Source organism: Herpailurus yagouaroundi, unplaced genomic scaffold (assembly GCF_014898765.1).
Source record: "Herpailurus yagouaroundi ecotype Mexico unplaced genomic scaffold, PumYag 186, whole genome shotgun sequence".
NCBI lineage: Eukaryota > Metazoa > Chordata > Mammalia > Carnivora > Felidae > Herpailurus > Herpailurus yagouaroundi.
In genome coordinates, this window is record NW_024412417.1 from 5,357,834 (window position 1) to 5,382,971 (window position 25,138).

At 35.1% G+C, this 25,138-nt stretch overlaps 1 protein-coding gene across 3 annotated transcripts in view; it reads right to left on the minus strand.

The window, feature by feature from the left end:
* The window catches only part of TRIQK (triple QxxK/R motif containing), a 291,278-nt gene that overhangs the window by 240,825 nt on the left and 25,315 nt on the right, over positions 1-25,138 (minus strand). For all 3 annotated transcript variants that reach the window (XM_040493968.1, XM_040493967.1, XM_040493966.1), the window contains exon 4: positions 4,499-4,580. In XM_040493968.1, the coding sequence (XP_040349902.1) occupies positions 4,499-4,580 (82 nt within the window). The remainder of the gene's footprint in view (positions 1-4,498; positions 4,581-25,138) is intronic.

Consider the following 25,138-nt stretch of genomic DNA (forward strand, 5'->3'; position numbering starts at 1 on the left):
AAGGAAGGAAGGAAGGAAGGAAGGAAGGAAGGAAGGAAGGAAGGAAGGGGCAATTAAAAGTCCACTCACCAAAAAAAGGAAGAAAACAAGAAGGAAGGAAGGAAGGAAGGAAGGAAGGAAGGAAGGAAGGAAGGAAGGAAGGAAAGAAAGAAAGAAAGAAAGAAAGAAAGAAAGAAAGAAAGAAAGAAAGAAAGAAAGAAAGAAAGAAAGAGAAATGAAGGAAGGAAGGAAGGAAGGAAGGAAAAGAAAGGAAGAGAGGAAATAGGAGCAGCAAAATATTCACAGAGAAATCAAAAGATCAATAAGTACAAGAAACGATTAACCTCAGCAAGTAACACAATGAAAACTAAAAAGAATGAAGACAATTTCATGTGTGTGAGATTGGCAAACATTTTAAGTCTCCTGGTAACAAAAAGATACGGAGAAATAGACAACACTTTGCTTATAGGCCTATAAAATGGTATAGCAACTTTGGAGAGCAATTTAGCAGTTAAAAATGCACATATCCTATTACACAGAATAAAATTTCTGGTATTTGCCCAAAAGGAGAGAAGAAGAAAACTGGAGTAATATTTTGAGGAAACAATGGCTAACAATTTTCTAGAACATATTAAAGAAATGAATCTATAATATCATATGCCAATAAGAAAATAGAGATTTACAAGTAAATTAGTTGTATTTTTATAATTTACCTAGCACATAAATATTATTTTGCCTGATATACTTAATAACATATATTTAGAAAATATCTTAATTATGTTAATGTGGGGTTTTTTGTTTATTTATTTATTTTTGAGAGAGACAGAGACAGAGTGTGTGGGGGAGGTGCAGAGAGGGGGAGGTGAGAGAATCCCAAGCAGGCTCCACACTGTCAGCACAGCATGGACCTCGATTTGGGGCTCAAACTCACGAAACTGCGAGACCATAACCTGAGCCAAAACCAAGAGTTGGATGCTTAACCAACTGAGCCACCCAGGCACACCTGTTAAAGCAATTTTTAAAATTCTCTTCCAATTTTGAAATAACTTATCTCTAGAATAATGCATGTGACATTAGGCAATCTTAGTACCTAATTTTACAATATTATATCTGAAGAAATGATAATACCTAAACTATTTCCCCTTTTAGTCAGCAATATTTCAGAATATTCAGTTTTTATTAGGTTTATTGCCTTGAAAGCAAGAAGTTTATTTCATCTCAGTTCACTACACATTTCAAGATCATGCTACAGTAATTAAAACCCTGTCCATTTAATGTGAAGATTCAGTATCTGTAAGGTGTTTCCAGTCACAATGCCAGTCCATTTGATTCTTACCTGAGCAAAGAATATTTAAAAAAAGCTTTTATCAAAGCCATTAATCACTATCATTTAGTACATAATTCAAAAGATAAAACTTTTAGCAGAAGATAAATATTAAGCAGTGATACTAAAACCATCACTCAAACAACAGCACTGGTATTGCCAAACACCATTACTGAGTGACCATACAAAATTATATAAATGAGATTTAGTAATAAGAGAACACTGAAAATACATAATGCCGCTATTCTTTGCGAATATTCGTTAACTGGTAATTAAATTAGCTTACTGATAACTTTAATATTTACAAAATTCAATGTTAAAAAAAACTACTATAATACTCATTTTATTTGTTATTGATACTTGTTTTCTTACCACCAATACTGAAATATTGGAAAATTTTAGCTGCTTGATTCCCTCCTCACATTTTTGATAGGATGTGGGAAACATTTGCATAGCACTCCATTTAAGGGGGGACAGTGCCAGTGATAGATTTATCATCATTAGTATGAGCTCAGGCTTATGGTACTTTCTAACTCTGATACAGAAAATTAGAAAATCCTTCCTTGAGAAAATCCTTGAATGAGTCAATCTTTTTTTTAATTACTTAATCTTAACTAATTGGTTTATATTAATTAGTCAATATCTCTTCTATTTCATTTTTGTCTTTACAAAAAAACTTATATATATTATAATATCCTGTACTATATGTTTGAGACTCTGAAGACTGCAGAGCATTATCCTTAAAAAGAGTGAATAAAAGTATACCCTTACTACTTGTGTTTGATTATGATTACTGTATTTCCAAAGTACACACAGGATAATTCATATCCATGCACCAGTCTGGGTTTACAAACCAGTCTAACACTTCTCATGGATCTCCCAAGAACCTGGTGAGACAGTTGGGTCTTGTGTAGCTTATACTTTCAAGAGAAAGTTACACAGGAAAGAGAACTTTGTGTGGGAATATAATACACACCGCAGCACCCTCTGAACAATTTAGTGTAAGAACAGGCTGAGGCCTCACAATTATATTACTGTATCTCATTCTTCCTTGGCTCTAATAAATATGAGTAGAATTAAATAAAACAAAAGATATGCCATGTTTATAAAACAGAAGACTTTGAATTTTTAACGTCTATTTTCCAAAATTGATCATTAAATAAAATTCAATTTCAGTAAAAGCCTTAGAAGGCCTTTTTTTTTTTTAGTAGAAAAAATTCATCTATGGTGATAGAAATCAAAACAGTAGTTGCATATGGAAGTGGGTAGAGTATGACTGGAAGCAGATCTGAAGAAATACCTGAGAAAATGGAAATGTTTTTATTAAAATTGGCATTTCTAGTTACATGAGTATATACACTTGTCAAAATTCTAAGAATTGTATATTTAAGAGTTTGTGAATTGATCCACTATATAGTTACTCTTCATGTGGTTAGCACATCCCATTTGATCAGACTTCAATCTGATAAGTTAGCCCTTCTTTTTAAACACATAAATAACATAACAACCCACACGATTTATTAACATCCTAAAAGTGAAGAATTAATGTAGTTAGAAATACTGTTTTTTAATTTGCTTTTATCTATCAGTTAGATGAGTTAGATCATTTCACAGGGCTCTTTAAAAAAAAATTTAATGTTTATTTATTTTTTAAAGACAGAGAGAGAGAGAGAGAGAGACAGAGAGACTGACCACAAGCCAGAGAGGGACAGAGAGAGAGGGAGACACAGAATCCAAGCAGGCTCCAGGCTCTGAGTTGTCAACACAGTGCCCGACATGGGGCTCAAACCCACAAACCGTGAGATCATGACCTGAGCCAAAGTCAGATGCTTAACCAACTGAGCCACCCAGGTGCCCCTCACAAGACTCTTTTGATTTCAGTTTTTATTGTAATAGTTGTTTGTTTTGTTATTATTTTTGTCTATTTAGATTTCCTCTTTCATGAATTGCCTCTTCATGTTTTGTACCCATTTTACTATTGGTTTCCAAAGTACTTTATTTATTTATAGTAGGGCTTTATTTTTCTACATATAAATTCTTCATTGGTTATATATATTCTAAATATTCTTTTCATTTTGCATCTCTTTTGTTTTATAGAAATATCTTTATGGGGTACACCTTATATATCACATTTATGAAATAGGTATTTGCTCTTTTGGTATGAATAATTTTAAATTATTTTCTGACTTCTCTTTGAACTTCTCTGTTTATCCTTCAGTTATTTAGAAGGGGTTTTCATTAATTATTACTTTTTTTATTTCCAAAGAAGTTGGAATGGGTGGGAATGAGTAGGAACATGCAAAAAGAAAAAGTGCAAGATGGGAGTTTGTTTCCAAATTATTTCTAATTTACTACACTTCGTTCAAAGTTCTAGTTGTAGGATACAGATTCTTGAAAATTGAGTGGACTTTGTGACTTCATATGTAGGTAATTTTTTATAAATACTTCATGTAATCTTGAAAAGAATGGGTAGAAAATCTTGCACTTAGAGCACAGTCTAAAACAGATAAGCTTTCTGTTATTATTTTTAAGTTGATGAGTGGACTTTTCTCTAGTCCACCATTTTATTAAGGTAAAATTTTAAAGAAGAATTTCAAGCTTATCAAATTACTGCCATTCAGTCAACAAAATTAAAAATTTTCAGATGGATAAAAATAAATGCTTTAATAGATGATAATGTTAAAAATAAATACTGGGGCACCTGGGTGGCTCAGTCGGTAAAGTGTCTGACTTCGGCTCAGGTCATGATCTCGTGGCCTGTGGGTTCGAGCCCCACGTCCGGTGCTGTGCTGACAGTTCAGAGCCTGGAGCCTGCTTCAGATTCTGTGTGTGTCTTTCTCTGTCCCTCCCATGCTCATGCTCTCTCTCTGTCTCTCAATAATAAATAAACAATAAAAAAAATTTACTATATAAGAGCATCCACCCTTAAGAATAATAATACAATGTACTTTTGCTTTTATTAAATTAGTAAAAATTATAAGAGCTTAGAAAAATCACAAGTACACAAAGTGTATTTCTTCATTGGTAAGCAGGACTGCACTTATTTTTTGCTCTTTAAAAACTATATGGTCCTTCATTATTCATATTCTGTGTATCATATGTATTAGGGAAAAGTTATTTTCTTAGTATCACACATAATTGATTTTTTCTTTATCTTAATTCACAGGAATGTATCAAAGGGAATTCAGTGCTTACCAATTTGCTTTCTGTACTGATCAACAGGAAGTTTTACAGTGGAGGCATCTTTTCTACCCATCTTTGATCTCCAAAATGCCTGCTGCAAAGAAAGAAAATAATTATGATGAAGTCCTAAAAAATCAAAAGGACTAGCTACAAACTTCAGGAATAATTTATTCCATATAACTCAGTTTTAAAGCAATGGGTAAAAATGTCTTTGACTTATTCCCTTTAGATATCAATAAAGAACACAAAAATCTTCCAAATAAATTATCAAGGATACAATTGCTGGTAATTAAATTTCCCAATTATTTGTTCTCAGTAACATTCATTTTTATCAAGTACTATCAATACTCAATTAAACCAAACTATTAGAGAGTATTATCTGTAAATGTGAAAATCATGTACTGTTCATTCAGATAGGTGGGGGTTGTAGGCATGCTATTGGCAGAATGTTTCTTTCCAATTATCTACCATGTTACAAAATAAAAACTAATATTTGAATCTCAGACACTTTACATTTTGTTTTAAAAAGCATGACACAGTTAACAAAAGTGCCTAAAGTTGAGTTCTAGTGCTGTCTCTCCTTCTGAAAACAGTATAAACTACTACCATTTACTAATATTCTTATGCTTACTACATTATATGCACTGTTTGATTTAATCCACAACACAACATTCAAACCTTATTATTTTTATTGGATTTAAATATGTGGCAGATATATATAGAATTTAAGAAACAAAACAGATGAGCAAAGAGGGGGTGACAAGAAAGAGAGGCTTTTAACTATAGAGAACAAAGCGATGGTTACTAGAAGGGGGGTGAGTGGGAGGATGAGCAGAATAGGTGATAGCGATTAAAGAGTGCACTTGTGATGAGCACCGGGTGTTGTATTAAAGTGCCAAAATCACTAAAATGCAGATCTGAAACTAATATTACACTGCTAACTAGATTTAAATTTTTTTTTCAACGTTTTTTATTTATTTTTGGGGACAGAGAGAGACAGAGCATGAACGGGGAAGGGGCAGAGAGAGAGGGAGACACAGAATCCGAAACAGGCTCCAGGCTCTGAGCATTCGGCCCAGAGCCCGATGCGGGGCTCGAACTCACGGACCGCGAGATCGTGACCTGGCTGAAGTCGGACGCTTAACCAACTGCGCCACCCAGGCGCCCTGTCTGCTAACTAGATTTAAATGAAAACTTAAAAAAAATATGTATGTGGCACAGATTACAGCCTACTCACCAAAATCCAAATTCTCCTTTGTCTTCCTGGCACAGAGTTAAACTATATTTCCTAGCCTCACTTCAAATATATAATTGAGTAATTGCCAACAGAATATGAATGGAAGTACTATGTGTCACTCCTAAACCCGAAGGTTAAAAATCTCCTTTGTCGACAGCTGCATTATCTTTCCCCTTCCAATTGGCTGGAATGTAAATTATCCCCCAACAAACTTTAAGGGTACATATTAAGAACATAGTACCTTGGTCAGCCTGTGGTAGAAGAGGATACTCTCTCTGACTTGTTTACCATCATAATACTCTACTGAAAGAGGAATGAAATTCTATTGTGATTGAGAATTTATATATGTTGGTGAAGTCTATTTATTACAGACTTCATTGTTCCCTGGATGATGCCTGGAAATTGCTCCTCGCTGTTTCTAATAAGGAACTACAAAATAAAGATGCGGTCAGACAAGAACTGGTCAATTCATAAGCAAAAATATAAAATTATAACGAGCTTGGTAATTTGGGGAATAACAATGTTGAAAAAGCCAAATTCTTCTAAAAGCCAAATGGCAAGAAATAAAAGTGAGAAGGGCTTTGAAGAATAAAGGCCCATTAAGACTTCTCAGTTAGGGGCACCTGTGTGGCTCAGTCGGTTGAGCTTCCGACACCAGCTCAGGTCATGATCTCGCAGTTTGTGGGTTCGAGCCCACGTTGGGCTCTGTGCTGACAGCTCAGAGCCTGGAGCCTGCTTCGGATTCTGTGTCTCCTTCTCTCTCTGCCCCTCCCCCACTTGTGCTCTGTCTCTCTCTCTCAAAAATAAATAAATGTAAAAAAAAAAAAAAGGACTTCTCACTTAAAAAACAAGACAGAAAGAGAGAGAGAGAGAGAGAGAGAGAGAGAGAGCGCCGATTGGGATGTTCCCCTCTCACCTGAACCTATTGTTTCAGATCACAGAGGCAGCCAGTATTTGGGTGAAACAGAGAAGTGCAGGGGTTCTGTAACATAGAAAATAAGCAGATGTCTGGAAAAGAAATTGCAGTGTCACATGGAATTAACTAGAAATGGTAAGAAGGTTACTAAAATCTGAGGGAATTACATTTACAAGGAAACCAACTTTGTCTAAAAAAGGTATGTGAATGAAAATCAATTCTTGGACTTCTAAACTTAAACCAACAGATTGCAGCCCCCAAGGAAGGCAAATTCTAGATTTGTAACATCCTCTTCATTTGTGACCTGGAAGGAGAACCATCCAGAAGGGAGAGCCATAGAAAAAATGGGCAAGGGAACTTCTCTAAAAGGACCATAATTAGGATCCAAGCAAGAAATTTCTGTCGGGACAATGGACCTTCTCAGTGGCCTCATGCACCCTTGTGCACAGCAGGTTTCACGGTCATGCTGGGTCAGTGATTGCTGTGTTTCTCACCCTTCCCATTCTTCCCTTTCTAAATGGGAGTGATTATAGGAGATATGAAGCAGTTATCCTCTGCTTTGCCATTAGGAAAATTTGATAGTCAGTAAACTTCAAGGAACCACCTTCCAACCTAAGAGGGAGAACTGTGCACTGGCTTGATCCTTGACTCTGTGCGGATACAGTAAGTGGGAAACTTTAAGATCAACCTACTAAAGAGGCAGGAAAGAGGATGTGCATGGCTATTTCACAACCAGAAAGGTGGACTATAGGAAAAATTGCTGGCTGCTTACTAAAATATATGTATACCTTTGTTTTTGCTTTGTTTTTGTTTTTGATTTTTCCCCTGAGCTCACTTGACAATTTTCCTTTTGCTGCTAGCTATGGGCATGTGACTGAGTTTCAGCCAACAAAAAAAAATAGATAAATTAGAGTTTTCTACTTCTAGAACTAACCTATAAAAATTTTCCATGTGTTCTCATTCACCTGGCTGAAATGGAGACGGCCCCCAGGGTGCTACTGGAAATAATCTGATGAAGATGACAGAGCCTATGACATCCTGGATCCTGAATGACTGCATGAAGGAAAGCTATTCAAGTAACTTATTTTCTTCTTTCACACTGCTGTGACAACAGGAATCACTGCAGCATTTGAGCCTCTATACATTTTATATTTGTTTGTTACAGTAGGTAGTATCATCCTAACTAAAACAAGTATGTATAGATGTCTTCACATAAATTATTAAACTGTAATTTTCCTAAAGAGCATTATTACGGTTCTCAAATGCCAAATGCCTTTGAAATCTGTTCATATCAAACTGTATTGTTTATTTATATTTATGGTCACACTGAACAATCGTAACAGTGGTCCATAACACAGTAAAAGGCATCCCCAAATTAATAATTACCACTTATGTGTAAAAACATAAATTCAGTTAAAAAATATTTTTCTATCCATAATAATCTTCATATTTAATATTATGGTAATATTTAGGAATGTGCAAGGTAAGACAAAAAGTCAAATAAATAAAGTCTTCACTTCTCATACACCATGTGGTTTAACTTTAAAATTTCAGAACTAAAACCAAGACATCACCTAATCCTATATTCTCACTTGTGATTATTCAGAACTTTAATACAAGCATCATAAAAAATATCAATAGATATATTATAATTTATTCATATAGCAACCATTTGCATAGTATTTTGCATTTATTAATTGCAAGGAGGAGTCAAGTTATTTTAATCTTGATTATGTGGGGCTAGAAAAAATATCACTCCATTTTAGGAGAGAAGTTAGTTTAAATAAATACATACACGATGCATTATTACCCCTTCAATTTAGTTTTGTCTGTTGCCTTCATGGAATAGCTTAAATTTTAAAAAGCAAATTACTAAGCCTAGCTACCCAAATGGTCACTCACTATGCTTCCCTTAATTCCTTCCTGGTCATTTAAACCAACATCCTAACAGAGATAACACTTTAGAGGCCAGCATTTTATTCATTCCTTACCTCTAGAAAATAAAAAAGTAAGGGATCCATAAAGAAAATCTACCCACCAAAGTAAATTAGATTTTACTTTTTTTAAATTGTACTTTAAATAAACAAAGCGATACCAAAATATTTTTTGGTGATACCCTATATTTTTATAAAGGCTTATACTCTGTGAATAGATACATTTTACGTTTATATAACCTATGAATATAAAAACTTTAAAAGAATTTCAACCTAAGAGATACAATAGAGAGGAGCTAGTTTGATTTTTGTTCCTAATTTTTGTTCCTAATTATTTTAGTGACTGATAATCCTTAACCAAAATTTCAAAAATTAAACCTTTATTCTTTGAAATCATTCCATTCTTTATGTATTCTATTCTATTCTTTAAGCGAAATAAAATTTTACTAAATGTTGAAACAAACAAAAAAGGCCTAGAGAACACACACACGCACAAATGCCCTACATTTATTAGCTGTGACAAACACAAGAAGGTAGAAAAATATTTTCTTTTCTAATAAACACATTGAGGCTATTCTAAATGATGTAAAGAGATACCCATTCATGTGTATGGTGCAAACTGTCAATGCCTCAGACATCTAGAACCTCTAAAACGTTCTGACTTTTCTTTGTTCTTCAAAGCCTTGCAGCAATCATCATTCATTTCTATTGCTTTGATGGTTAGATAGCAAACTCCCAAGAAATCCAGGGAGACATGAGCACACAGAGCTGCAATTTCTAATAAGACAGCTATTTGCATACAAGATCAGCCACAATTTAAAATGTGTTGTGATAGATGCGGAAAGGGAATAACAGATTTATATTAGCATGTACAATACCGAGATTGTTTTCACAATTTAATTCCTTGGAGATTACATCTCATCACCTTCTTTTATAAAGAACACCACATTCCCTGAGGAACTAACTTGCTCTGAGACCCAGCTAAACTAAAATATGGATTAATAAGATAATATTTATTATTTATGAATTTTGCTGTAGGAATGATTTCAGATTAAATCATCAGAGAAGTTTTTAACATTCTTGAAACTTGATAACACATACTTAAGGAAGAAAAATGCTAATTTTATTTAATACCTAAATTGCATATTAAAATATTTCATAATTAATTTGTATTTAATTAAAACTTTACACTCTTCAGGACTTCTCAGATTAAAGAGAGTGTTTTTGTTTTTCATATCCTTTCTTAACCTGAATTTTACACAGCAATTTGCCACACGTATTTTTAAGTACAATATGTGACCTTTAAAAACAAACAAAGGTAGTGCAATATTCTATCGCATTCCAACAAAGTTATTTTATTGCTCATTTATACCTTTTTTATGAAATCCAGAAAGAACGAGTAAAGAAATAAGGAACCTGAAACCTTCACATATGTCTCTGCTTCCAGAAAGAGCATTCATTCCAGACTGTGACATTTAAATACAGATCAAAACACAGGTTATTAAAAAAATTCAACCCATGACCACAGAAAAAATAATAATCTCAGGTTTTAAGGCTAAAAGACCCTTACTTAAAAAAAAATCTTACTTAAGTATGACACTATAAATAGTCATAAAAGATGTTTAGTTATGGCTGAGTCAGAATTGGGAACCAATCATGAAAATACAATCTTATGCCAGATGTTGGGATGAACAAAGTAGTAAATAAAGAATGCATTTGTCCTCATCTGGTGCATTCATTATTTCCAGAGTGATGTTTTAAAAATTCAAAGCTGATTACATAAGTAACATATAAGTTATCCAAATAACAACCCATTTCCCATATAAAGCAAAAACATTTAAAAACCATCAATAACCCAAGTTGTCATGTGTTCCTTACCCATGTTCTGGTGCACTATCAAACTCAGCTTTTAGTTCCATGATTTTGACAAGCTCATTCACATTTTCATGAATTTACCCATGCTCTGAAATGTACTTTAAATGTTACTTCCATATTCCCCCACTTGTGGAATCTATGTTTTATTATTTCAAGCAAGGGCACGTAATTCAGATCCCTAGAGAGAATTCTCCACGCTTAAAGACATGAAAAAAAAAAAAAGGTCATTTGGGAGACTATCAAAGTGTGACACAGCATCCAAGCAGACAATGTATACTTTGACCTAAATGTAATACTGAGATAATTTATTATAAACAGGAATAAATTCCTACTATGTAAAACTAAAGAACTAATCAGTGGTCTTCCTAATGTTTTCAGAGATCCAAGTGACCACATCTTCCCTTTGCCAAATTAATTTCCTTTATAGCTGCAGGAAGAAGATGTCAAAACTTGAACTGTGCAAAGGTGATGTCTAAAATCCTGATCACCTGCCAACACTGACATAAAAATTTGTAAGTAACTGTAAGATAGTTGGCAGTGTAACCCCAAAAGTCATATTCCAGGAAAGGAATCTTAGTCATTGGGACCCACCCTTCAGCCATATGATGGAACTAAAATGAATACAGTATAAATAATACTGCTGGAACAGTTGCATATCCTTGTAAGGAAACAAAACAAAAATTGGACCCCTATCTCATATCACATACACAAATAAATTGAGGATAGATTACAGACCTAAACAAAAGAGCTAAAGCAATAAAGCTACTGGGGGGGGGGGAGAGATTATTATTACAACCTTGGACAAGGAAATATTTCTTAGAACACAATACATGGGGCACCTGGGTGGCTCAGTCGGTTAAGCATCCGACTCTTGATTTCAGCTCAGGTCATGATCTCATGGATTGTGGGTTTGAGCCCCACGTGGGGCTCTGTGCTGACAGTATGGAGCCTGCTTGGGATTCTCCCTCTCCCTCTGACTCCCCCACTTGTGCTTGCGCCCTCTCTCTCTCTGAAAAATAAACTTGCAAAAAATTTTTAAAAAGAACACAAACAGAATACATCATAAAGGCAAAAAAGAAAAAAAAAGAGGATGTAAATTAGCTTTTGCTCATCAAAAGATACCAGGAAAAAATAAATGTGAATTATAAATACTCAGAAAATCTATATCTGAAAACAGACCTTGCTTCCAGAATGTGTAAAGAACTATTAAGTAATATATGTCATACAACCCAATACAAAAATGGGCAAAAGACTTGAACAGAAACTTCACCAAAGAAGATATATGGATGACAAATAAGCACATGAAAAGCTCTCAACACCATCAGTGATCAGCAAAATGCAAATTAAAATATTACGATACCCACTTTACTATACAAAATATTGGGAGGCTGTGGAGCAACGAAAATTCTTGTACACTGCTGATGGGAGTATAAATTGACAACCACTTTGGAAAATAGGCAATTTCTTACAAAGTTAACTACCAGCAATTCCATTCCTAGGTGTTTACCTAAGAGAGATAAATACATACGCCCACAAAAAAGCTTTGTACAAGGATGTTCATAGTATTTTTACTCATATAGCCAAAAACTGGAAATAGCCCCCATGTTGATCAACAGATAAACTGATAAACTGTGGCTTATTTATGCAGAGAAAGAAAGAAAGAAAGAAAGAAAGAAAGAAAGAAAGAAAGAAAGAAAGAAAGGAAGAAAGAAAGAAAGAAAGAAACTATTTACATAGTAATACATATTACTCGGTCAAAAAAATACTGGTAAGACGCAACAATGGAGATAAATCTCAAAATTACTATTCTGAGTGAAAGAAGCAATGGCTCCTTTAGACCTAAATTAAAGGAGTATTCATCAGTTTTACACACCCTGGTAACATCATTTAACAATGATGACCCTGCTTCTTCCCTGAAACACTCATTGAAACACTTACTTCCCATGGGCTAAGGAATATGTAAGAGGTGAGAAAGTAGACATGAAAAGTATAGACAAATCTATTATAAAATAAGGAAAAATGGGACACCTGAGTGGCTCAGTTGGTTGAGTCTCAGACTTCGGCTCAGGTCATGATTTCACAGTTCGTGAGTTAGAGCCCTGCATCAGGTTTGTGCTGACAGCCTGGAGCCTGGAGCCTGCTTCAGATTCGGTGTCTCCTTCTCTCTCTGCCCCTCCCCCTCTGTATCTCTCTCTCTCTCTCTCTCTCTCTCTCTCTCTCTCAAAAATAAAAATAAACATTAAAAAAATTTACAAAAAAATAAAATAAGGGAAAGGAAGGGAATACATAGGACACTATGCAGAGAGGAAGGGAGAGGTTAAGGAAGATTTATATATATATATACATATATATAAGATTTATATATATAAATATATATATATATATATATACTTTGTTTTGTTTTACTCTTGAGGGCTTGCTTGTTTGTTTTTGAATGCAGAGGGAAATTTGAGTCAGTCTAAATAATAAGTAGAAGGAGCCAGTGGAGGGAGGTGGTGAAGAGACAGGAAAAAAATAAAAAATGATTGTGCTTTTCAAGTAGGCAGGACGGGATAGGACTCAGTGCACACTTGAACTGATAATCACAGCAAACGACCTGTTTCATGTTAACAGGAAAGAGGGAAGGGGGGCAGGTGAGAATACCTCTTGTGAAGTTTGGCAGAGTCTGAATTAGAGGAAGCTCCACTGGGCAGCTCCACGTTCACACTATGAAGTAAGAGGTACACTGTCTCCTAGGAGTGAAATGGAAGGTAGGGACTTTGGAGATTTGAGACCACAGAGGCTGGAATTGATGCTGGGGAAAAACAGAAAGGGCTGTCCAGGGAAAACAGAATTAATGAGAAACATTAAGAGACTGAATTAATTTGGTAACCATGAATCCTTGGTCGCATTAAACTACATGATTGAAAATAGCATGTTTTTTGCTGAGTGCTCAGCTGCTCGCTGCTGGTTTGGGGAAGGGGTAGACAGCTGGATGAAGCAAAGTTTAGGTTTTCCCAGAGAGGCATGACAGAAGGGCAGTGGGGCAGAAAAGTCTAGGATACTATAAAAAGTGGGTAAAGTGATGTGCCATGGTGTCTAAAGCTAGAGAAGGAAGTGAAGACAGCAGGGGGATGTAGAGTTAAGCAGAAAGCGGACCGATTTTTGGACTTAAAAGATTTGGATGAGGTCAAATAATCAAAGTTTTGAGAATAAAAGAGCTTGAGTTTCTTCGACTAGAGAACTAATGTTTATTAATAGAGAGTATGAGGTGATTGGTGTTATTACTGAAATGAAGCAGGTTATGATCCAGGGTGACTAAAGTAATAGGAAAACCATATGGCAGACAAGTTAAGGAAATGAGAGGCCAGGATAGTACATTACACATGTGGATAGTGAAGGCACCCAGGATGGTGGAAGGATTTGGGCTAAGGTGGAAAGACCCTAAGTCAGGATGACAGAGGAGTGACCTGGGTGGCCACAGCTAACAGGAATAAAGAGACGTCAAGGGTAGGTACTACAGTCAAAGGGAATGAACTACAGAGGAGTTGGGTTTTTTGTTTCATTTATCTTGTTTATTTTTATATACATGGAAAAGTAAATGAACTAGAAGTGGCAATAAGAAAATAAAAAGATAACCACCAGACTTTTGATCCCCAGGTGTGTGGAGAGTTAAAGAAAGAAGAGTCTCCACTTAAGAAGGCTTTGGGGAGGGGCGCCTGGATGGCGCAGTCGGTTAAGCGTCCGACTTCAGCCAGGTCACGATCTCGCGGTCCGTGAGTTCGAGCCCCGCGTCGGGCTCTGGGCTGATGGCTCAGAGCCTGGAGCCTGTTTCCGATTCTGTGTCTCCCTCTCTCTCTGCCCCTCCCCCGTTCATGCTCTGTCTCTCTGTCCCAAAAATAAATAAAAAACGTTGAAAAAAAATTTTAAAAAAGGAAGGCTTTGGGGAAATGGTATCAGGTTTCAATTAATGTCAAGAGGTAAAAGTAATAATTGAAAGTAATAATTGATGTAGTGCTTGAAGATGGACAGGGTTCAAGGATATAAAGTATAACAGATGAGAAGGAAGAGAATAACGAGAGATTGGTCCATTAAAAAATAATAAAAATAAGCCTCAGAATAATACGGTCATAAGTATTCAGGGGAGACAAATGGCCAATGTGTGCTCTTGGACGGTAAATAAAGATAACAGGAATGTGTAATGTCTTGAAGAAGGTTATCTCTAAACTGCATTGAGTACTCAGGCCTCTCAGAAGTGAGCTGTGGCCTGGATAAAATGAAGAAATCCCAGTCCCTCTGGCTGGAATTGAGCATCTCAGAAGAAAGACTCGGGTCTCTAGAGTCTAGTAGGCATACCAGCTCACCAGGAGCAAGCAAAGGCTCTAGGTCAGCATTTGTCAAAATGTTGTCCATCCATCACCAACATCAGAGTTGTCTGGGATGCTCATTAAAATGCAGATTCCTGAGCCCCATCATAGTCTTACTGAACGAAAATCTCAAAGTCTCAGGTCCTTGAATCTCCAGGTTTTTTGTGTGTTTGTTTTTGCTCTTGATTTTTTTGGTTTTTTGGTTTTTTGTTGTTGTTTTTTTTTTTTTTTTTTTTTTTTTGGCCGTTAATGTTTTGAGAATCACTACTTTTATTTTTTATGAGCTCACAGGTAATTCTGTTGACTGGCATTTGAGAAATGCTGCTGGAAGTCGATGGAAGGCCTCAGCAGGGACTGTGAGATCTCTCAGCCTCTTTGGTGGAGGCTGAATAAGGCAGTATGACTAAACTGTGGAAGTGTTTACAAATCCAAATCGGCTGAAACTTCAGACTTCTAAATTCAAAAAGAAACCATAAAAGGGTTTTGTGCAGTGAGGTAACCAAATCAGACACTTTTTAATATGATTAGGCAGACTGGAAGGTTTGAAGATAATTAATAAGCTTAAAAAAAAATCTAGTTACATTCCAAAGGCAATCTAATAAGAGAGCAACACAGCAAGCAGAAAGGAAGAGACATTTGGGGGTTGACTTTTCAGAATTTGGGAACAGCACAAAGCGGGTACAGGGCAGAGGACAAGCTGAAGAAAACTGTGCTTTTAAACTTTAGTGATGATTAAAATACAAAGTCCCAGGCCTCATTCTTCAGAGATACCTAGTCAGTACTGTTGGGGAGGGACCAAGGAAGCTGCATTTTTAACAAGTACCAACTTCTGCCAAAGTTTTCAATCTTAGGATCATACTTGGCAAAATACTGGCTTAGAGACATGGTATGTCACTAACAGAAATAGGTAATACAAGGAGGTAATAGGGAGAAATAGACATGGGGTAGGTGGTGAGGGTAGGGCAGTGTTATAAATACACATTATAAAATGTTTGCAATTGCTATAAGAAAACAATGCTCCTGTTTTTCCTGAAACCTCATTGAATTGGTTGATCTAAACATAATTGTATCACAAATTCCCTGGTCTCCATCAAAAAATATCCACAAATATTTTACTTACTTTTATTTTAATGTCTTCTTAATGCACAGATTGTTGTGGCATCTGGACACATGACATACTTCAAAACAACACATTAAATTTATACTGCCCAGAATAGACAAAAAGCTGTCTTGTATGTACCATCAACAATGCTCATCACTGGGGGAGGGGGTGCTACAGTAGCTGGGTCCCATGGAATTATTATTTATTTTAGTTCTGAATTTTGCACGAGTGTTAGAGGAATGAACACTTCAAATCAGAGGAGAGAATTTCTATCAAGTAAGTGACCATGTTCCTAAGTAGAAAAATGATCATTACTATTTACAGGGTTTAAATTCAACAAAATGGGAAATGCACTTCAATTTCTTATATTACACTTGTAAAAGGAGATGGGTTAGTTAAACAAGGACTGGCCAATAAGGTAACTTTTAATAGTCAACATGGGAATGCAAGCTGGTACAGCCGCTCTAGAAAACAGTATGGAGGTTCCTCAAAAAACTAAAAATAGAATTACCCTACGGTCCAGCAATTTCACTACTAGGCATTTATCCACGGGATACAGGTGTGCTGTTTCGAAGGGACACATGCACCCCCATGTTTATAGCAGCACTATCAACAATAGCCAAAGTATGGAAAGAGCCCAAATGTCCATCGATGGATGAATGGATAAAGAAAATGTATATATATACAATGGAGTATTACTCAGCATTCAAAAAGAATGAAATCTTGCCATTTGCAACTACGTGGATGGAACTGGAGGGTATTATGCTAAGTGAAATTAGTCAGTCAGAGAAAGACAAAAATCATATGACTTCACTCATATGAGGACTTTGAGAAACAAAACAGATGAACATAAGGGAAGGGAAACAAAAATAATATAAAAACAGGGAGGGGGACAAAACAGAAGAGACTCATAAATATGGAGAACAAACTGAGGGTTACTGGAGGGGTTGTGGGAGGGGGGATGGGCTAAATGGGTAAGAGGCACTAAGGAATCTACTCCTGAAATCATTGTTGCAATATATGCTAACTAATTTGGATATGAATTTTAAAAAATAAAAAAGTAAATTTAAAAAAAATTTTAAAAATAGTCAACAAAAAGTCATTAGTGACATAAAGTACACTATCTTTCAAATAAAGGTTTTTTTTTATGTCAACTGTACTTTCAAAAAGTTTCTAAGGTTATAATAAACATGGTATCAAATAAGCAAAACTGCAGACCCTGTTTTTACTATTACAAAGTGCTGATACAAGGAGGCACACATCCAACCATATTAGAAAAGCAAAGACATCTACAATTTTAGTATAAAACCAGTAAGGCAGGGGCGCCTGGGTGTCTCAATCCGTTAAGCATCGGACTCTGGATTTCAGCTCAAGTCATGATGTCACAGTCTTGAGACTGAGCCCCAGGTTGGGCTCTGAGCTCTGAGCTCTGAGCTCTGAGCATGGACTCTAAGATTCTCTCTCTCTCTCTCTCTCTCTCTCTCTCTCTCTCTCTCTCTCTCTCTCTCACACACACGCACACACACACACACACACACACACACACACACACACACACACACTGCCCTTCCCCCACTCTCTCTCCAAAAACAAAACAAGACAAAAAAAAACCCCAAAACAGTAAGGCAGGCAACTCATACTACTTAATGATAAAAGCTTAATGAGTCAAGAGGAAAGAGAAGAAACAAGTATATGTTTGGCTTCAGGGATTCTGAGGTAGAGAAAAGGCACTTTCATGTCTACCTTGACCACTAACCAATACACTTTCAGACTTTTTTCTGATGAGACAACACGTAATTGAAAATAGGATTATAGATCTAAAGGTCACGAGATTTGATATTTTCAATACTTACAATCCCTTTAAACTGGGTTTTTAGAGAATTATATGAAACCCAAGATTTTCTCAATTATTATATGGATAAAAATTTTTTCATTCTTTCCAGTGGGTACCAAACATTTGTGGCCAAAGGAAGAAGGAAAACAATAAGCCTTAGTTGCAAACATCTCAGACAGCATCTAGTCTTCTCTCTGTAATTCCTAAGTAAACAGATAAATATATATATATATATGTATGTATACATATACACACATATATATATATGTTTTACCATAATTTCTCAATACAAACTCCCTTTTCTTGGTTTTCAAGTAATATTAGTGAATTCTTATGATTCAGAGCTTTCAATCAGTTACCCAAGACAAGGTTTACAGGCAAAAAGTACATTTTTTTTTAAATATTTAGCCCAAATGTTTAAACACATTTGACTGGGAACTTCCAAATAATATATCTGTGTCAGCATGGATGAAATGTTCTGATACACTCTAAATCTATCAAAACACAAAAACCAAGTTTGGCTCATTCAAAGCTAAAGTTATAATGTTTCTTAGTTTATATGTAGTTTACATTGAAGCAAACATGAACCAAGTTCTCCAACTATGGTAGTTTTAGGACAACATAGTAACAATTTTGGGAAGTCTACTGAAAAGCTTTTTGAGTCTCTACCTGTGCCTTGTCAGTTTCTTAGAGAGGACTTAAATATGTAATGTTTCCAATGTTACTTGACCCACTTTTCAAATTCTGCATGTTATTTTGTAAAGCCTCCATTTCATGTTAAGTTTGGTGGAATACAGGGATTACTGGAAAGCTGATTTAGAAGGATTATAAGGAAAGTGAATAAGCATCTGGTTAATGAATAAAAGATGTGAAGAACTGGCTAAAACATATACTTATCAGCTCCCCAGCTTCATATATGAAAGGAATATTCTGCCAACAGAGACCTAGAATAGGATGACTATATAATTTTACCATCCAAGCCAGAACATTTTGAAAGTGAAAGGGAACTCTTTGTCACCAGACAAGTATAAACCAGGACTGTCCCGGGCCAACTTTTGCCCCCCTATACTCTTGTCCCAACTATAAAGTACACAGGTACAATTCACAAGACACCGAACCTCGACTAGTTTTGTCATTCATAAGGTGTTGCAATAGAAGGAAGGAATGGCAAATCATCTTCTGGAATACTTACATTTCACGAAACAAATTATTATTTTAGATAATACTTGCAGATAGGGCAATACCACAATATCAGATTGTGCTCTGGGACAAACTGTCCTTATTTATGAAATCTCTCTGCTACATGTAGAACTACTGAATACTTGGTCTTGAAACTAAGCTGTTGGTTTCCAAGCTAGTGCTGTCCAATTCTCCCTTTCCTCTCTTGATTTCTTCTTGACCATCTTCATATGCACCCTTCCCCAGTCTGTCTCACGTGCTCTCCTTGGGTACCTCAATCCTGTGAATATATGGATCAGGGACCTATTTCCTTAGCTCTGGATTCTTCAATCACACATACAGCATCATTCTAACTGGACATGACCAATCTGAACTTCTCTTTTCTCCCAATGACTGCCTTGTTTTACCCAGGTCCTGTCCCCATTTATTTTCTGGCAAAACTCACAAGAATATCACAGAAGTGATACTGTTTTCCTCTCATTATATGTTTTCCTCAACTGGTGGTGTTAACTTTCATCACTTGATTAAGGCAATAATCCACTGACTTCTCCAACGTGAATTTAGTTTTTTCCTCTTTGTAAATAGTGTTTGGTTAGGGGGATACTTTGAACTGTATAAACATCCTGTTCTTCCTCAAATTTTCAACTACTAGCTTAGCATTTATTGATGGTTTGTGCTGAATTACTTATACAGTTGTCAAATGATAATTTTCTAATTTCATCATTCCTTATATTTTAACTGGTATTCTATGGTATAAAAAAAGTGGTTTTTTCTCATTTATTTATTCATTTTTGTGGTTTTTTTTTCAACGTTTATTTATTTTTGGGACAGAGAGAGACAGAGCATGAACGGGGGAGGGGCAGAGAGAGAGGGAGACACAGAATCGGAAACAGGCTCCAGGCTCTGAGCCATCAGCCCAGAGCCTGACGCGGGGCTCGAACTCACGGACCGCGAGATCGTGACCTGGCTGAAGTCGGACGCTTAACTGACTGCGCCACCCAGGTGCCCCTCATTTTTGTGTTTATAGCAGTATAGACTCATATTACTGTTTTATTCAATTGGTTAAAATTTATTTCTATCATGTTTATTTTGATGCTCAAATTGTCCTGGATTTGGCCAGTGGAAGATCCTTTAAGTGACTTATATCTTTTTGACATATTGCCATCATTCTTTAAACACTTGCTATTTTCTGGCACAATAAAATATTCAAGGTTCATCTTACACTTTCCCTGATCCTGCCCTGGAATCTGCCATTTCTGTCATGAGCTCAGTTACCTTTCAGTGAGGAATAGTTCTTAGAAATCAAGATCAGGGGACAGGATATGTTCACTGCTAAGGGGGTGATGCTGTTTCCAAGCTTCTTGGTGCACGGAGCTAGGGAACATATGTATTGGCATGAAGTCAGTGCTTCCAATTTCTAATCAAGTGCCACACAATTCACTATAGTTTCGCCCTTTCCACATTTATATTTGTAACTTTCTCCTCCAATACTGACAAACCTCTCAGCATTATCATCCATGAAATTTGTCATACTTAATTTTTTGTATAATATTCAGTAATAAAAAGTTAATGCCTAAGATTTTTTAACTTGTAGATCATCTAAGAAACAATGGACAAAAGCCCGTTTAAACTAAATCTACCAAGTAACTAACCTGTGCTGATGTAGACCAATTGAGGGTAACACTAATATCGATTAAATAACCCACAGATGCCGATCACATTATTTTGTGCCTTACAGACATGTGCTTCCACTCTGTGGCATGAAAAATGAGACTGCTCTTAAAACTAGACCTATACCTAAAGGCAGCCATGGGGTCTACTTCTCACAAGTATATGTCTGCATACAGGAGGAGAAACTGGTGGAATAAAATCAAAGTACTTTGAAGATAAGAGGTAAATGGAATTCTAAACAGACAACTAAAACCAAATGTTTTCAATGTTTTCAAAAGCTACATGCTATGTATACATAAGTACTCATACATAAAAAAGAAATAGATCGCATATATCGAATTGCTAACATTCAAGATCTATATTATGCAATTACATGTATATATATTGATTCATCATTTAATCTAAGATTTGAAAATTATGGATTTTCATGTTTTTTTGTTTACTAAACTTTTTATTTTAATTCCAGTACAATTAACATACAGTGTTATATCAGTTTAGGTATACAACACAGTGAATCAACAATTCTATACATTACTCAGTGCTTATCATTATAAGTGTACTCTTTAATCCCCATCACCTATTTCACCCATGCCCTCACCTACCTCCCCTGTGATAACCATCCGTTTGTTCTCTATAATTAAGAGTCTGATTCTTGGGTTTTCTTTTTCTTCCATTGCTCACTTGTTTTATTTCTTAAATTCCACATATGAGTGAAAACATAGGTTGTTTCTTTCTCTGACTGACTTATTTCACTTACCACTATACTATGTAGTTCCATCCATGTTGTTGAAAATGCAAGATTTCATTCTTTTTTATGCCTGAATAATATTGCATAGTATGTACATGTATATATGTATATGTATATACATACTACATGTTCTTTATCCATTCATCAGTTGATAGACACTTGGGCTGTTCCATAATTTGGCTATTATAAATAATGCTACAATAAAATAGGGGTGCATGTCTCCTTTTGAATTATTGTTTTTGTATTTTTTTGGGTAAATACCCAGTAGTAGTGTGATTACTGGATCATAGGATAAGTTCTATTTTTAACTTTTTGAGAAACTTCTACACTGTTTTCCACAGTGGCTATATCAGTTTGCAGTCTCACCAACAGTGCAAGAAGGTTCCTATTTCTCCACATCCTTGCCAACACTTGTCTCTATGTTTTTTATTTTAGTCATTCTGGCACTTATAAAATGATATCTCATTGTAGTTTTGATCTGCATTTCCCTGATGATGAGGGATTTGAGCATCTTTTCATGTGTCTGTTGGCCATCTGGATATCTTCCTTGTAGAAATACCTATTCATGTCTTCTGCCCACTTTTTCATTGGCTGATGTGTTTTGGGGGCGATGATTGGTATCAGTTCTTTATGTATTTTGATACTAACCCTTTATCAGGTAATGTCATTTGCAAATATCTTCTCCCATTGAATAGGTTGCCTTTTAGTTTTGTGTCAATTACCATTATGGCAATGAGCACTTATGCTAATTATTAGTCACTTTAGTGTGTATTATATATTTCAAGTAATCAGGTTTTCAAATTCAACAAAAATATCATGTGACAAGTCACTTAAGTCCATCTAGATAGAGCAAAACATATGATTTAACTTATAGGTGGAATCTAAAAAAACAAAACAAATGAACCGAAAACCAGAAAAAAAAGAAACAGATACAGAGAACAAACTGTTGCTTGCAAACAAAAAGGGAGTGGGGGCATGGGCAAAATAGGTGAAGAAGATAAGAGATACAAACTTCTAATTATAAAATAATTAACTCATGGGGAGAAAAAGTACAGCATAGGGAATATAGTCAGTAGCATTATAGTAACAATATATGGTGACAAATAGCACCAATTTATGGTGAGTACTACATGTTGTACAGAATTGCCAAATCACTATATTGTACAAGTAAAATGAATATAACATTGTATGTCAAATATATTTCAGTAATAAAAAGGTTTTTAAAACTTCCAAAATAACCTCAATTTGTCCTTATTTCTCTCTCTCTCTCTCTCTCTCTCTCTCTCTGGCTAACCACTTTAGGAAAAGTGAACTGAAAAATAAAATTCTAGTTTGGTACATGGATAGTTTCCAAGAAACACTCAATGTTAATATACCAGACCAGAACATATAAAACTTTAATTGAGCCAAGTCTTTTCAATAAAAGATTGAATGATGAATGATTTTGACAAAGCCATGCTGTCTCCCTTCTTAATGTGGTTCCTACATTTCCTTGAAATTTAAAAAGGTAGTTTACTTGATCATATGTATCAGGTTATAATTATTTTCATGCGTAGGAACAAATGCCAGAAACAAACAAATTAAAGAGGCCCAGTAATAATATTACATACACTTTAAAGATACCTTTTAGAACCAAGGAAAGGTATGTTCACTGAGGTAAACTTAATTTGAATATATAAGGGGAAATAAACATCTCAAGGCAACCATCAGAATGCTCTTTATGGTTATTCTGTTTCTAATAGCTTCATAATTCTGTATGACTTATCTAAAAATAGCTTTATTAGTAAATAAGTGTCAAAAGTATAAAAATAACTACTATACATCCAATTTCATAGAAGTTGCATTAAATGCATTCATTATATTGAAGTCCCATGTGATTATATCATTACCATTTTACTAATATAAGGATTTCTCAGATTGGTAGTTTTCAAACATATTGTGTTATTAAAACTTATATTTATAAACAATGAGGCAAATTACTCATTTTTAAAACCACCAAACTATACTACCCAAGAAATATGATAAAAAGTATTGAGTTTAAAAATTGAGAAAACAATGTGGAAAAACGTTAATAGGGAGAAGCACTGAGTTGTTTACTAGCATAATTGTATTATGTAGAAACAAGTAAATAAATAGAGAAAAGTACAAAAATACAAAAGTATATTTTTTATGTTTCTCTAATTATGGATTGATAAAGGAAAAAATATCCCAGCTACGAACCAAAACACAAATGAGAAAACCATAAATTCTATTTTGTACCAGATTCTATTTCCCATCACCTATTCCCTAATTCCTATTCTACCAAATGTATAATGTCTTTTATAAGGCATTTCACTTAAGAAGATGTATGTCAAAGTATTGCTTGATAGCTGACATTTTTAAATGTTTCACATTGTTTCACAAAAAAAAAAGAATTAGAGAAAAGCTATGAAGTGAAAATATGGAAAATACAGATTTGAAATAGTTAAAAAGCAATAAAAGACTTTACATTCTATCACGGTTATGAATTACCAAGTTTGAAACACTTCAACCTAGAAATTATCAGGTTTCTGTGTACATGAGCATTCATTTTGTGAGAACTGAACATCCAACATTCTTGTGTTATGTGCATATTGCTTTATGTATTATACATCAATGAATAGTTACAAACAATGCAACTACCATAAAACTTAGAAGAAATTAAAATAGACAAAAGACTGAAAAAAAAGCTAAAAAAGAAAACACTAGAACAAAAAGGAGTAAAGTCCTTCAATTACAAGGGATGATAAACTAAGAACAATAAACAATGAAATAGGAAACAAAGACAAAAAAGAGATGAAATGATCAACATAGACAAAAGCTGATCTTTTGAAAAATAACAACATGGAGCAAACTCTTGTCGGTAGCAAACTCTTGTCCTTACAGAACAAGAGAAAAGATACAAAAGTATAAGAAATGTATAAGGGAGGGGCGCCTGGGTGGCGCAGTCGGTTAAGCGTCCGACTTCAGCCAGGTCACGATCTCACGGTCCGTGAGTTCGAGCCCCGCGTCGGGCTCTGGGCTGATGGCTCAGAGCCTGGAGCCTGTTTCCGATTCTGTGTCTCCCTCTCTCTCTGCCCCTCGCCCGTTCATGCTCTGTCTCTCTCTGTCCCAAAAATAAATAAACGTTGAAAAAAAAAAAAAAAAGAAATGTATAAGGGAACCTGGCTACACATTCAGCAGCTATTACTATTACATAACAAGAGGATTCTGTAAAAAACTTCTTGTCAATAAATTTAAAAATTAAGATAAAACATTTCTTAGAAAAAGTTTTTCTAACACCGGTTCAAGAGGCATAAAATTGAACAGCACAAAAGTCATTTAACGGAGTCAATTAGTAATTAAAATCTATCCTTAAAAATAAATACAAAACAAATAAGACTGGATAGTTTTACAGGTAAGTTCTATTACCCATCCAAGAGACAGATAATCCATATAAATAAGCTACATCAGATACATAAAGTGATAAGCTATTTTGAAAAACAAAAAGGTACAACACTTCTCAACTCATTTAATGAAGCTAATAAAACCTTATAATGACAAGAAGGCAAGGACATTATGAGAATGAGAAATCATAGGCCAAACTCACTTAAAAAGAGAGAGATAAAAATCCCAAATATAATATTAGAAACCAAATCCAGTATGCATAATCATAATAAAATTTACCACGATAAAGCTTGGCTAATAACAAAAATGGAACGATAGTTTAATATTAGATAATGCATTAATAATATTCTCCATGTTAACTGATTTAAGGTGAAATAAATTGGAAGTCCTCAACAGATACAGGAA